Source organism: Salvelinus sp. IW2-2015, linkage group LG26 (assembly GCF_002910315.2).
Source record: "Salvelinus sp. IW2-2015 linkage group LG26, ASM291031v2, whole genome shotgun sequence".
Classification (NCBI taxonomy): domain Eukaryota; kingdom Metazoa; phylum Chordata; class Actinopteri; order Salmoniformes; family Salmonidae; genus Salvelinus; species Salvelinus sp. IW2-2015.
Genome location: NC_036866.1, coordinates 21,172,503 through 21,188,622, shown reverse-complemented (window position 1 = coordinate 21,188,622; position 16,120 = coordinate 21,172,503). Strand labels below are relative to the sequence as shown.

General features: G+C 43.8%; 1 protein-coding gene across 4 annotated transcripts in view; it reads left to right on the top strand.

Annotated features, from left to right (window-relative positions):
- Positions 1 to 16,120, top strand: part of ripor1 (RHO family interacting cell polarization regulator 1) — a 73,023-nt gene that overhangs the window by 36,581 nt on the left and 20,322 nt on the right. For 3 of the 4 annotated variants that reach the window (XM_023971121.2, XM_023971119.2, XM_023971122.2), the window contains exons 2-6: positions 7,744 to 7,867; positions 9,220 to 9,369; positions 9,461 to 9,539; positions 9,651 to 9,674; positions 9,818 to 9,871. In XM_023971121.2, coding sequence (XP_023826889.1) covers positions 7,770 to 7,867; positions 9,220 to 9,369; positions 9,461 to 9,539; positions 9,651 to 9,674; positions 9,818 to 9,871 — 405 coding nt within the window. In that variant the 5' untranslated portion in view covers positions 7,744 to 7,769. Of the gene's footprint in view, positions 1 to 3,199; positions 3,297 to 7,743; positions 7,868 to 9,219; positions 9,370 to 9,460; positions 9,540 to 9,650; positions 9,675 to 9,817; positions 9,872 to 16,120 lie in introns of those variants that run through there. The other variant, XM_023971120.2, reaches the window with a different exon arrangement.

Sequence of the window (16,120 nt, the reverse complement as noted above, 5' to 3'; positions counted from 1 at the left end):
GGGTACTGTGGTGTTGAATACTGAGCTGTAGTCAATGAACAGCATTCTTACATAGGTATTCTTCTTGTCCAGATGGGATAGGGCAGTGTGATGACGATTGCATCGTCTGTGGACCTGTTTGGGCAGTATGCAAACTGAAGTTGGTCTAGGGTGGCTGGTAAGTTGGAGGTGATATGATCCTTGACTAGTCTCTCAAAGCACCTCATGATAACAGAAGTGAATGCTAAGGGGCGATAGTCATTTAGTTAAATTATCTTTGCCTTCTTGGGTACCGGAACAATGGTGGCCATCTTGAAGCATGTGGGCACAGCAGACTGGGACAGGGAGTGATTGAATATGTCTGTAAACACCAGTCAGCTGGTCTGCGCATGCTCTGAGGATGCGGCTAGGGATACCGTCTGGGCCAGCAGCCTTGCGAGGGTTAACACGTTTAAATGTCTTACTCACATCGGCAATGGAGAAGGAGAGAGGGGGGGGGGGGGCACAGTCCTTGGTAGCGGGACGCGTCAGTGTCACTGTATTATCCTCAAAGTGGGCAAAGAAGGTGTTTAGTTTGTCTGGAAGCAAGACGTCAGTAACGTGGCTGGTTTTCTTTTTGTAGTCCGTAATTGCCTGTACACCCTGCCACATACGTCTTGTGTCTGAGCCGTTGAATTGCGACTCCACTTTGTCCCTATACTGACATTTTGCTTGTTTTATTGCCTTGCGGAGGGAATAACTACACTGTTTTAATTCAGCCATATTCCCCGTCATCTTTCCATGGTTAAATGGTTCTCACTTTCAGTTTTGCGCGAATGCCGCCGTCTATCCGAGGTTTCTGGTTAGGGTAGGTTTTAATAGTCACAGTGGGTACAACATCTCCAATGCACTTCCTTATAAACTCACTCACCGAACCAGCGTATCAATCGATGTTATTCTCTGAGGCTGCCCAGAACATATCCCAATCCGCGTGATCAAAACAATCTTGAAGCGTGGATTCCAATTGGTCAGACCAGCGTTGAATGGTTCTTATCACGGGTACATCATGTTTGAGTTTCTGCCTATAGGATGGTAGGAGCAAAATGGAGTCGTGGTCGGATTTGTCGAAGGAATGAAGGGGGGGGGGGGGGGCCTTGTATGCATCTCGGAAGATAGAGTAGCAGTGTATTGCCCGCGCTACAAACAATGTGCTGATTGAATTTAGATTAATATTGCTGCAGAATGTTGTGGTAGGCATGCTGGTTAAATGTGCCTTGAATTCTAAATAAAGCACTGACTGTGTCGCCAGAAAAGCACCCCCACACCATCACACCTCCACCATGCTTCACGGTGGGAACCACACATGCAGAGATCATCCGTACTCTACATCTCACAAAGACACTGTGGTTGGATTTTGCACTCATCAGACCAAAGGACAAATTTCCACCGGTCTAATGTCCAATGATCATGTTTCTTGGCCCAAGCAAGTCTCTTCTTCTTATTGGTGTCCTTTAGTAGTGGTTTCTTTGCAGCAATTTGACCATGAAGGCCTGATTCAGGCAGTCTCCTCTGAACAGTTGATTTTGGGATGTGTCTGTTACTTGAAGTCTGAAGCATATATTTGGGCTGCAATTTCTGAGGCTGGTAACTGTAATGAACTTATCTTCTGGAGCAGAGGTAACTCTGGGTCTTCCTTTCCTGTGGCGATCCTCATGAGTGCCAGTTTCATCATAGCGCTTGATGGTTTTTGCGACTGCACTTGAAGACACTTTCAGTTCTTAAATTTTCCATATTGACTGACCTTCATGTCTTAAAGTAATGATGGACTGTCATTTSTCTTTGCTTATTTCAGCTGTTCTTGCCATAATATGGACTTGGTCTTTTACCTAATAGGGCTGTCTTCCAGGTGACTACATCATGAAGCTGGTTGAGACAATGCCTAGAGTGTGCAAAGCTGTCAAGGAAAAGGGTGGCTACTTTCACACTTTTTTGGTTACAACATGTTTCAATATGTGGTATTTCAGTGTTGATGTCTTCACTGTTATTCAACAATGTAGAAAATGGTAAAAATAAAGAAAAACCCTGGAATGAGTAGGTGTGTCCTAACTTTTGACTGGTACTGTAGTTCCAGTCTATTTCCTATAATCCAGAGGTTTAATGGTTATGATAAGGTCAGTAAATTGTGTTTAAACTGCACGTGGAGTTAGTGGATGACCAGAACTGTCTACTGGCTGTGTTTTGAGGTGCTAAGTGCCGCTCTACTCTTGTGCTTGTTGCTCCGCTGTCTGTCCCCAGTGTTGTTTTTAGAGCCGACTAGCCCTTTCCCTGTCCATCAGCTCAGTGTTGAATTAGGGAACTGGCATGCCCTTCCACCCAGTCACCCTACCCCCACTGCTGTTGCTGTTCAGTTCTGCGACACAGGCGGCTTCCCCCTCTGATCAGTGTACAGGTCCTGTGTTCATCAGGGCCTGTGTGCCCCTTGGTTAGGAGACAGTAGACCCTGCTTATCTCCACCATGTTTGGAATGTCAGAGTGGAGTTGGAGACGGGCTGGTTGGTGAGGGGTGCAGCCTGTATCCGAAGCCTAGCTTCAGCTCCATTGGCAATGTCATTAGGGCTTTTGTTACCCCAGATACCCTCTCTGTGGCTGATCACAAAACAGCCAGTGAGTTTTTTTTTCTCTCACTCACACTCATTCACAGACACAACACAAGACAGACACCATGTTAACAAACACCCTGTTTATAAACACCCATGCATGAGACTTTCCTTTGACCTGCTGGTGTGATATGCACATTGAGATGTTGAGAACAATGCTGAGCATGCTCAGAGTGTGTGTGGAAGATGCAGTGATGTCAGGGTGTGGTGGGGGATAGTTGAGTGGCTGGCCCCTGTGTGCTTTGTTTTCTAGAACTGTCCTGGAACGAGACCAGCCAGGCAGCAGAACAATGAGCGTGATCGTGTCTATGGGCTTCGGACCCTGTCCAGCCATAACCACACTCATCGTGGAAACCAATGGAAGCCTTTAGTTATGTGGCGTACAGCTCACATGGTTTTATGTTTATGCCACTCTCAATAGATTTCCGCATCGTGTGACCTCACTGTATTTATTCCCAGGCTGACCAATCTCTTCTGGGACAGGTAGGAACCAGGCATTACAGACTGGAGGTATTGTTAGGATGGCTGACTGGGTCCTCACTGCGCTGATCTGTGTGTGGGTGGGGGGTGTAGCAGGGTAACCATCCGAGGCTGAACACTAGAGTAAAGGAAGGAGAATGTGTCGCTTACCTGTTTCCTGTTTACTGCATGATGCCCATGATGAGAAGGATCCTCTTGAAGGTCTGTGTCTGTGTATGTGGAATGCTTGTGCGGTTAGTGTCGTGTAAATATGTTTTGACACAGTATATGATTTGTGTATATGAAATAGTAGTTATTACTATAAAATGTACTGAATATGGCACAGAAACTCAAGTAGTGCTTCATCAATTTGGTTAGTCCGAACTAGTGGTCTCGAAATTTCGTCAGCCAGTGATTGTCAAGCAAAATAGTTGTCGGTCTCACCGTAGTTGCATGATGAGAGACTAATGATGATTTGAAAAAAGTTGCTTGAAAGACATGAGCTCTGCTTTGTTTTTTTGCGCAGGCTGTACATACTACATCAGTCTCTCATTCACAATTTGACAAGCTCTTGATAATGCCTTGAATTTCACAGCGGCATCCCCTTTGTGGCCGTAATGCACCCTAAAAAAAATCCATGCCTTTTGCGGCCCTGAGTGCTGAGTTGTGTCCTTCTCCCTGAGTGAAGACCGACACATCGGGGACACAACTGGGCACCTCCTTATCCAATTCCGAGGTGCATATTGAAGATGTTGGAAGAACTGTCCACATTTACTTTTCGTCAGCCAACAAGATGAGTACGCCGAACAAACAGCAAAAGCACTAGCCTATGTCAATCTACTATCCCCCATAGTACAAAGGTGCCAGGAAATAAATATTCCAAACATAGTCTGTATAAGTTGTGGGATGCGATAGATCCCAAATTAATACAACCACTAGCATCAAATCAAAACCCCATTTTTATGCAATAGGCCGTCATTGTAAATAAGAATTTGTTCTTAACTGACTTGCTTACTTAAATAAAGGTTAAAAAAAATATGCAACGTGGCTGACACAACAGATCAGAACGTTTTAGCTTAAAATGTTGATAAACTATTAGGCAATTTCTTCACATTATAAGCGAAGCAATGTGCACATGGTACTAGGCTATAAGCGTGAATGTTCCATTAGCAGAAAACACCATTATCAAAAGTGACCACAAATGCAATTATGCATGTAATGATTTTAATATCTTCCCCAAACTTGAAACTCACATACTGCTTATATATGCCAGTTAGGCTCTACATCCCTTGTAAAGCGGATTAATGTGKTTAATTATATTAAGTTATTTGGCCACTTTAGTTGTGATACAAACCTCATTAAAACATATAGCCCTATGGGCTAGGCTACATGAGGTGTGTGACTAGGATTCGAACACGTCGCAAAATAAAGGCATTGTTTCTTATGCTGGGCATCATAATATAAGTCATAATATATAATTCACAGGTGATAGGCTAATATTGTCACCKATCAGACTATTCTTGATTTAATATTGTCTTTCCATATACTAAATAATGTGTGTGACATTTTGATTTAGAATCAACCATTATCATGCACCTGTATCGACATAGGGGCAACGGGGAAAAAATAAATAATCTATGCACTTAAATAGCGAATGGCGGATGCTTTTCCCCATGGTTTATTTCCATGCCAGACAGGTAGGCTATACCCCTGTGTAAATATAAGCAATGCGCTTAATATTAGGAAAGTTGAGAAATAAATATCATAGGTCTAGCCTGTAGAAAGCTGATGGGATCCTCCTCTTTTTATTAGCGGACATCACTCTTTTTTTTCTCGTCCATTTGCATAGCCTACAGAAATGTTGTGCGACATGAACTCATGGGCTCTCATAGTGTTTGATTCGATTTTAGAATACATTTGCATTGATGTCAGAGTGATTAGAGGGACAATAGAGTGCTGAGTACCAGGCAGTTAGTTTGGTAGGCTATTAATGACCAGCATCAGAGCTTGGAGAAGCCGTGACTAAATTACCGTGACTAAACGGTCATGTGGAATTTGACTGCCTTCATGACTCGTGACAGCCGGTGTCGGGGTAATACGGTCACCGCAACAGCCCTAGTCCGAACCAAGTCTCTTTCACAAGTTTGAACATCAAAGTACAGCACAGTAGAGTAGATTACAGTAGAGTAGATTACAGTAAAGTTTAGTACAGTACAATGCAGAACATTATAGTGTACCCCACTCTAATGTACTCTACTGAACTATACTCTACTTTGCTCTACTGTACTGTTCTGTCCAAACTTGTGAACCCAACTGTGCTTTATCACTACTATGATTTCCCATTGTAGCCAATTCAATTGCAGAAATTCTGTTATTGATTATGTAAAGCAATTTTYAGTTTGAATCACTTAATAATTAATAAACAAAATTGATATCAGTAAGAACACTAACTAATTGCTAGGTCTGCCTTTACTTCTGTGAACTTTCGTTATTCTCACTTGTCATGAGGGAGAGAAATTAGGAAATATCTTAAATTTACAGAAGGCAGAGAGATGTCTCCCAAAATAAATGTGTTGCTATTAGTTGGCAGGGGTCTTTACTTCCACATTATTTTGTTTTGATGCATTTCAAATACCTTAAGAGTTTTTTTGGTAGAAATCAAGTCTTTCCTTATTCCACATTTTTTAGAATTGTTGAAAATGTACTGTATATGTGCCTTTATTTCTCAAAAATATAGACTCTTAGATTTCWTTTGACACCCAATTTGACATGCTCCTATGAACTTCACATGTTGGTGCTCATGGGTCCTTTTAGATGGAAATGACCAGCTGTGACTGCTGAATCCTGACTACCATTCCTGCAAGTCCAAAATGAATCTTGGCTTCCTTCCTTAGGGCCGGGATGCATCTCTGTATCTAAGGAACTGATATCAGTGCTGCTGACCAAACACGACAACACTGATAAAACTTAAGGGTCTGGCCAAAACCACACTGCTCAGTAGAACTGTAGCTGCCACAGACTAAAACTACACTTTAGAATTCCATTTAATGTGTGGGTAACACCCGGCCTGATCCTGTGTCTTGAAGCTAAAATATCTGTGCCTGAGGCCTGCCAATAGTTGGCTCACCCGAGGCTGCCTAACCTCACAGGGCCTGTCTCTCTGTGTTGGGCTCTTGTCCTGGCTGAGTCCCTGGTGATTGGTGTGTGTTTAATCTAGTCTCAATCCCTCCCTTTTTTTCTTCTTCTATCAAAGAGGACCTTGTTTTGGGCCCTGTGTGATGGAGATGTCACTAATGCTGCGACAAAGTCCCTAGTGTCAGGGCCTGGAACGCCACTGCTGAATACTCACAATGAACTCAGAGAGACACTCACACACTGGAAGTTTATCTAGGAAAGCCCAATATTCTCACGTATGTTTATTTTTCTCTGTCATCCCCCGCACTACTATCCCCCTTGATACAGGTGCAGATCACATGGTCAATACTTTGTGCTGTGCCCAGGCAGCTCTAGAGGGAGAGCGTGGGTGGTAGAGAACAGAGAGATGGTGGGCAGGCAGCTCTAGAGGAAGAGCGTGGGTGGTAGAGAACAGAGAGATGGTGGGCAAGCAGCTCTAGAGGAAGAGTGTGGGTGGTAGAGAACAGAGATAGTGGGCAGGCAGCTCTAGAGGAAGAGCGTGGGTGGTAGAGAACAGAGAGATGGTGGGCAGGCAGCTCTAGAGGAAGAGTGTGGGTGGTAGCTCTAGAGGAAGAGTGTGGGTGGTAGAGAACAGAGATAGTGGGCAGGCTGCAGTAATGTGTTTTCATTCTGCACTGTGTCAATGTTATCCCTGGATCTTCACTGGCCTTTGTTTCCAGTGTGGAAGCAGTGACACACAGTACCCTCATTGCTTCACCACAGGAAGAGGGAGGGAATATGAAGGTGCACAGAGCAGAAGGGACAGGGGGAGAGGTAGGGCAGTGGGAGGGCAGGCCTACAATACAGAAACACTTCAACTGCCTTTGACATTTAACATTTTAGTTGCTTAATGCATTATGGCAGATGCATTAAGGCAAATTATGGCATGTTGAACGTTAGATAATCAAATMAATGTTGACATGTAAGATCATTTGAATCTGCACATTTGCTACAAACCAAAACTAGCTGGTACTTCTTTAATCCAAAAACAATGCACTTCTGTGTCTTATGCTAGAGTGGCTTTTGGACATCACTGTTTATGCAATAGAGAGATGCACAGAGCAACATCTCTGCAAGGCATTAGATTAGATTTTTCTTACATAATCTCTTCAAYAGCTCTTAGGGGTAGATTGATAATAAAATGCTTTGATGTGAAGAACTGGTATTTTGGCCCAGGAGGGTGCAGCCCCTGCAGCTTATTAGGTAACATGTTTAGGAAAAAAAGCCAGTTTGATTCACAAGGCTCAAGGTGCACCGAACCAAGAGTGCATGGACCTAACAAGATTTCAGGAACTTGTATTTGAGAAAAAAACATTGCATAAGAGTTCTTGTGAAAGAACAATGCCAGTAGAAACAGGGTTCAATTATACAAATTCTGCTCTGCTCATTTTGTTGTGGTGTTTTCCTGCAGTTCCCAGACAGAGTAGCCAAACTGTCCCCCTTTTGTGTGTCGTTGTGCAACCTCTAAAGCCTTCCCCTTCCTTTGCCTCTGCAGGGAGTCCCTCCAGAGCTGTCTCCACCATGTCCCTTTCCGTGCGCCCATCGCGCCGAGTCATCTCCAGATCCGTCACTAGGAGCCAGTCCTTTGCCGGGGTCAACTCCTACGATAAGCCCTACAGGTGAGGACACTCCCTCTGATAAGGTCAAGTGTACATTACTGTTATAGACCTTACTGGTGAGTACACTTCTGCGTTGACATTCTACACATTCAACAATGCAGCTCTAGGCTACTGTTCTCGACATTGGTAGATTTGTGATACACACTCATCTATTTGACACACACACACACACACACACACACACACACACACACACACACACACACACACACACACACACATACACATACACACACCATAGACTGTGTGTCTACTTTCGAGCCCCACCTGACAGGACGTCCTGTAAAGCCCACACTTCCTGAGGCGGCGGTACTGGAGGCCTCTCCTTTCATGACGAGGGAAAAATATTTATTGTTCATTGTAATTTTCCTGCCTTCAAAGCTGAGTTTTTAATAGGAGCATATGGTCTACATACACGTATGTGTGTGTGGGGGGGGGGGGGGGCTTTGGTATATCAACAAAGTGATCATCAAAGTATTCCCTATTGTCGGGTAGAATGGAGGAAAATGAAGGTCTCGAGTTATTTATTAATGAAGGTCCATCTGCCAGAAAACAGGACAGAATGGAGTCAGAATATTAAAGGAAGAACAGAGAGAGGAGAATGGAGTCAGAATATTAAAGGAAGAACAGAGAGAGGAGAATGGAGTCAGAATATTAAAGGAAGAACAGAGAGAGGAGAATGGAGTCAGAATATTAAAGGAAGAACAGAGAGAGGAGAATGGAGTGTGTATGCTTGAGTAACAGCAGCATGAGTTTGTACTAGAGGGAGAGAGACGGAGTAGAGAGAGAGAGTGCATCAGGAGATACCGAGGAAGAGAGGAAATCCATCTTACATTTGGCACATTGCAGAAAAAAATACAAATATTCCTTCTGCAGCCTACATATAAGAAATGCATTAATATATAGCAGTTACTAGAGTTATATGTCTGGAGGAAAGGTGCGTTGACTGATCAGGCAGTATCTTGCTGAAGAGAATATTAGCAGCCTAGACAGACACATCTCTCTTTCATAGCCCATTGACTGGCCTGTCACCTGTGAAAGAGGAGTCTTGCCTCAAATCGATTACTTGTTGCATTTTATAAAGTGATATTGATTATTTTATTCATCAACTCAGAATGTTATCATCACCCCTGACTGTGCACATCCATGCTTCACTGCTCTGGTAGGGTGGGTTGGAGATGGGACACTCCAAACATGTCTTTGGCCTGTTCTGTATGAATGAGACATATCTCCATAGCATTTTAAAAGCATGTTAAAATCCCTCTTCCATCAACTCACCAACAGTCACAGTGATTGAAGCGCTACAGTTTCAGCAGCGCAGTTAGTAAAAGGCTTTGTGTGTTGTGTTTTAGGAACCTGTCGGTGTTCAGCACCCCGAGGGTCACCAGGAAGCCCTCCAGAGCCAGTAGGATGTTCACCCTCTCTGCCAAATCCCCACCGCCCAAGGTGCCCCAGCCAGAGAGGCTGGATGAGGTCTACGAGGCTCTGAAGAGAGGCCTGCAGTGAGTACACATACGCTTTTGCACAAAACATTATTGTCATGCATGCCTGCTCAGACGGACAGGAAATTGACCTGCCATGTGTCTGTCTCAGGTCTTACCTGCAGGTGCACCAGATAGAGCTGGACAGCCTGAGCCGACAAATGAGGGAATCCAAGAGGAACTCTCGTCTGGTAGGTACCACCATGTCTTGAATCTGCCATAAAATGACTGTACGCTCACTTGACCTTTGTAATGGCTTTTATTGGACTGTGTAGTCATGTGATTTTCTTGTTCTTTTTCAGGGGTTTCTCTATGAGCTGGATAAGGTGAGTTTGACCCTGTCTTCTATATTATCCAAAAGTTTAGGTCTTATAAAATAATCAGACAGCAATCCATTGGTCCCAGATTACATTATATCTATTATTTGAGCATCATTTTGAAAGATGAGTCCTTGTGTTTCTTCCAACAGCAAGTGAAGGTGGTTGAGAGGTTTATGCGACGGCTTGAGTTCCATCTCAGCAAGGTAAGCTGTGTGTGTGTGTGTGTGTGTGTGTGTGTGTGTGTGTGTGTGTGTGTGTGTGTGTGTGTGTGTGTGTGAGAACAGAAAATGATTGTGTGATTGATTGGTAACTTGAACAAGCGTAAAGTTTATTTATCTTGGATGTGTCGGATAGAAATAGATGTGGGAAGGCGTGTTAATAAAAATTATGTAAGCTACGTACATTATGTAGGTTTTCATTTTATTCCGACTGAGTACCCACACACTACAGCAGGCCTCAGACAGAAAGGGCCTCTAACAATGATTGTGTGGGTGTTACTGGCAGGTTTCAGTCTAGGGGTAAGGTCCAGCAGCTCTTGGCTTATTCACTGTGCTTATGAATTAGTGACCATTGAGAGTGCTGCCCTTTTAGCTTTTAAAACAAACCCTGTGTTTGTACACACACACACACACACACACACACACACACACACACACGGTATGCCTGGACATGGTTCACTAGCATGGGGCGGCCTCATGCTAGTCTCACATTCTTGGTTTATTTTCTGAGAGTTTTAACCCTATCCTGGGAGAGCAGTATACTGACCAGGCTGTTAACTTGACACAGCTGCAGCAGCACAGGAACACATCCTCCTCCTCGTTTTCCTCCTCCTTGTCTTCCTCCTCCTACCTTATTGATGTATGATTAGTTTTTGTTTTACAAGCAGGGGGAGCCTCACCTCCTAGGGGTCAAATGTCATGGCCCATCACCTAGGTAAGGAGAACAGAGGGTTTATTTTGAATTCGAAAGTTAACTTAACCACCTGTTGACCTTCCCTTTCCTGGTGACAGTTAGGCTGATTTCCCCTCCAGAAGGAAACAGCAGTGATGGGTTATTATTCTGAAGGTTCCTTGAGCGGTCTGTCTCAGGGCTGGGGGGGGGGGGGGGGTGGAGTGCAGATGTGCTAGATATTAAAATGTTTCTGGTAAAATAACGGTGATGACTGCTTTTAATCGACAGATTAGACTACAACAGATGTGTCATAGTTGAGATGTTCCTGAACAGAGCCTCCCTTGTGGGGCACGTAGTTCCTCTGGGAGAAAGAGAGAGCGGGAGGGAGAGTCTTGAGCTGGAGCAGTTAGTGAGCGATGCAGATGAAGGCTGCCCGGCTGAGTCTGCCTCAGCCTCACAGTAAAAGTCAGTAACCACCTCCAGATGGATAGAGGGGGCTGATTGGGATGACAGAGGAATCAATCTGGCTCTCCCTCACTCCAGCTCTGCCTGGCTCGGCCTCTCCCTGTACATAAAAATTTAAAGAGCTGCTTTTTTTTTCTTTTTTTTCTCCTTTCCTTTTTTTACCCCCTTTCCCCCCCCCCCCCCCCCCCCACCCCGTGGAGCAATGGCATCTCTGTGGCCAGCCCGATGTGTGTGTATGTTTACATTTATGTGCTCATGTGTTATACTATATGAGTGTGTGTTTGAAAGTGCAATATGTGAGCCTACATATGTAAAGTTCTGTGCCAGAGTACAGTCATTTATTGTTTGTAATTCTTCAGTCTGCTCTGCTCAGTGCTTCTGCTCAGTCTCCCAGTCAGCTCCACAGGGGAACACTTAGGCTTTAATCATCACATCTCAATGGAGAAGCATTGGCCATGCTGGACGTCTGCAGACTTGTCCTGTTAAATATGGTGATTTTCCGCTAGTCTGACCTTTGGTCCTGTTTGACCTCTACACACACACAGTGACCCCTGACCTATGCCTATTGCCTACTTAGTGTAGTTTTATTCCAGGTTAATCTCTCTCTCCCAACGCTGATGGGTTATGCAGGCTGTTCAGAACCGTGTTTCACTAGCTAGTAGTCTAGCAGGTGGCTTTGTTTTTGGCTGCTGTGAGTGAAGTTAGAGGAGAGACACACCATTACTCACTCCAAAAATCTGTTATTTAATCTTAAACACACATCAGCTAGTGTTTCATCGTAAACACACATTATGTAACAAAGAGGATAGTCTTCAAAGCGACATGTTGAGACAGTATGAGTGTGTCATCAGGAATGTTGTTACAGAGTGCTGTTGTGTGGAGTCGTGGCTAAGTGGACCAGACCAGTCAGGTGGAGCTAGCGCTCTGATCATCAGGAAATGGAGGGAATGTGACAGAAGTGTGTAGAAGGTGAAGAATGAGGGAGTGGCGAGAGGGGGGGTGGTGCTCTCAATGCTATCAGAATGAAAGGATTGTGATGCACCCTCTCACATACTCATAAAACACATGTCCCGTGGAGTCAGCTTTAGCGAATGGAGCTCTCATGGTGTTTGTCTGTTTACTAATTCATTCAGGCTGGCGTGTGAGCAGCAGCTCAGCGTATGTATCCACACAGACACAGTGTGGGCCTGACATTCTGGGTCACTCACTGATGAATCAGGGTTGCTGAATGTGGGGAGACAGAGGGGGAGATAGTGGGGTATCATTTAGTGAATGAGGTTCCGTGCTGGAAGCGATGTGCACTGATTCAGAAAATCGGGGGAAAGTCATAACACACAATAACACACTTATCCCGTCACCTGAAAACAATTTGTGATGTTCTGGACAAGGTGAATTCAAGTTTAATCTGTAAGTCTGCTACAATGTTATTTGATGGGACATGCTGACAGTGTTGTTTTTGTGTGTGTCAGAGGTTGTACGTTTTGTATTTTTTGAGGTTGTACGTTATCTGTCGTAGATTGTCAGCTTTTGTGTCACTGGGAGTTAGTATGAATTTTATTGAACCTTTATTTGAACAGGGAAGACCTAGGTCTCTTTTACAAATGCTCCCTGTATATACAACATCATTGTTTTAATCTTTTATGTTTTAATATACATTAAAGCACAAAGAAAACATCACAAATCACCCAGAAACACTGTTACATTTCTCCACAAATAAATCCCCAACCAGTACTTTAAATTMCCCAAACTGCACCAGAACATTGAAATTAAATGTTAATTTATGGTGCACTAAAACTAAATGCAGATTTACCTAGCTCAGTGGATACCCTAGGAACTCAAGAGTTAACCAATCCTGTGAATGGGTTAGGCAACTCAGGCATCTATACTCTTCAACCAATCGCTACCCGCCCGCCCGACTAGCATCACTACTCTGGACGGTTCTGACTTAGAATATGTGGACAACTATAAATACCTAGGTGTCTGGTTAGACTGTAAACTCTCCTTCCAGACTCACATTAAGCATCTTCAATCCAAAATGTAATCTAGAATCGGCTTCCTATTTCACAACAAAGCTTCCTTCACTCATGCTGCCAAACATACTCTCGTAAAACTGACTATCCTACCGATCCTTGACTTCAGCGATGTCATTTACAAAATAGCCTCCAACACTCTACTCAGCAAACTGGATGTAGTCTATCACAGTGCCATCCGTTTTGTCACCAAAGCCCCATATACTACCCACCACTGCGACCTGTATGCTCTCTTTGGCTGGTCCTCGCTACATATTTTCGTTGCCAAAACCACTGGCTCCAGGTCATCTAAGTCTTTGCATCCCCAAAGCCAACATCTCCTTTGGCCGTCTTTCCTTCCAGTTCTCTGCTGCCAATGACTGGAACGAATTGCAAAAATTACTGAAGTTGGAGACATATCTCTCTCACTAACTTTAAGCGTCAGCTGTCAGAGCAGCTTACCGATCGCTGCAGCTGTACACAGACCATCTGTAAATAGCCCATCCAACCAACTACCWACCTCATCCCCATATTTGTTTTTGTTTTTCTGCTCTTTTGCACATCAAAATTTCTACTTGCACATCCTCATCTGCACATATATCACTCCAGTGTAAATTGCTAAATTGTAATTACTTTGCCATTATGGCCTATTTATTGCCTTACCTCCTTACTTCAATTGCACACACTGTATACATTTTTCTATTGTGTTATTGACTGTACCTTTGTTTATACCATGTGTAACTGTGTTGTTTTAGTCGCACTGCTTTGCTTTATCTTGGCCAGGTCGCAGTTGTAAATGAGAACTTGTTCTCAACTGGCCTACCTGGTGAAATAAAAAAACAGCAAGTTAGATAAGACAGAAATTTATGAAGTAGGGCCTTGTAAACAAAAACGGAGTAATGTAGAGATCTACAGGTCTTTAGTGAAGTCTAGGCAACCCTTTGATACAGGATGCAGTGACGATTACCAAAACTGTCACCTGTAACAAAATGAAGGGCACTATGGCATCCAAAGGTTTAAGAGTCGTAGCAGCTGCACTTTTATAAATAATATCACCATAATAAAGAACAGATAAAAAGGTGGACTGAATAATCTGTTTCCTACTGTTTAGAGAATGGCACAATCTGTTTCTGTAGAAAAAGACAACTTTAAATCTTGAAGCTTGATAACCAGTTCATCTAAACTCAGAAACGTCCTCTCACTGTCAACTGTTTATTTTCATCAAACTTAACATGTGTAAATATTTGTATGAACAAGATTCAACAACTGAGACATAAACTGAACAAGTTCCACAGACATGTGACTAACAGAAATGGAATAATGTGTCCCTGAACAAAGGGGTGGAGTAAAAATCAAAAGTAACAGTCAGTATCTGGTGTGGCCACCAGCTGCATTAAGTACTACAGTGCATCTCCTCCTCYTGGACTGCACAAGATTTGCCAGTTCTTGCTGTGAGATGTTACCCCACTCTTCCACCAAGGCACCTGCAAGACCCTCACCCTCCGATCCAACAGGTCCCAGACGTTCTCAATGGGATTGAGATTCGGTCTCTTCGCTGGCAATGGCAGAGCACTGACATTCCTGTCTTGCAGGAAATCACACACAGAACGAGCAGTATGGTTGGTGGCATTGTCATCCTGGGGGGTCATGTCAGGATGAGCCTGCAGGAAGGGTGCCACATGAGGGAGGAGGATGTCTTCCTGTAACGCACAGCATTGAGATTGCCTGAAATGACAACAAGCTCAGTCCGATAATGATGTGACACACCGGCCCAGACCATGACGGACCCTCCACCTCCAAATCGGTCCCGCTCCAGAGTACAGGTCTCGGTGTAAGGCTCATTCCTTCGACGATAAACGCAAATCCGACCATCACCCCTGGTGAGACAAAACCACGACTCGTCTGTGAAGAGCACTTTTGCCAGTCCTGTCTGGTCCAGCGGCGGTAGGTTTGTGCCCATAGGCGACGTTGTTGCCGGTGATGTCTGTTGAGGACCTGCCTTACAACAGGTCTACAAGCCCTCAGTCCAGCCTCTCTCAGCCTATTGCGTACAGTCTGAGCACTGATGGAAGGATTGTGTGTTCCTGGTGTAACTCGGGCAGTTGTTGTTGCCATCCTGTACCTGTCCCGCAGGTGTGATGTTCGGATGTACCAATCCTGTGCAGGTGTTGTTACACTTGGTCTGCCACTGCGAGGATGATCAGCTGCCCGTCCTGTCTCCCTGTAGCGCTGTCTTAGGCATCTCACAGTACGGACATTGCAATTTATTGCCCTGGCCACATCTGCAGTACTCATGTCTCCTTGCAGCATGCCTAAGGCACGTTCACGCAAATGAGCAGGGACCCTGGGCGTCTTTCTTTTGGTGTTTTTCAGAGTCGGTAGAAAGGCCTCTTTTTAGTGTATTAAGTTTTCAAAGCTGTGACCTTAATTGCCTTCTGTCTGTAAGCTGTTAGTGTCTTAATGACCGTTCCACAGGTGCATTAATTGTTTATGGTTCATTGAACAAGCATGGGAAACAGTGTTTAAATCCTTTACAATGAAGATCTGTGAAGTTATTTGGATTTTTACAAATTATCTTTGAAAGACAGGGTCCTGAAAAAGGGACGTTTCTTTTTATGCTGAGTTTATATGTTTTTTTAAACATCAAATCCATATCAATCCAAATGCCTAAGTATTTATATGCGGGAACACATTGATTGGAGATCCATTGAATGAGTGAACATGTAAACTCATGCATTGACAAGATTATTAACAACTAAAGTGTAATAGTGCCTAAACTGGGCCTAACCCCTGATTTGGTTTACATTCAAAATACATTCCTCAGATAAAAAAGAACAAAGTTGTACATTTACCAAGGATTCAAGAATCTTAGCTAGACAAGGAAGCCTTGAAATGGGTTGATAATGATTAAGATCACTATTAGCCCCGGAGTGGCAGTACAAGACTTGATTTCCATACTTTTGGAATATTTCCTGATAACAATGAAAAAAAAAAAAGGGTTATTGAGCCAACAATGATGGTCGCTACACACTTATGACCGGAATGCAATTGGTCGGCCCTTGTGGATTTCTTGTTGTCTACTGCTAG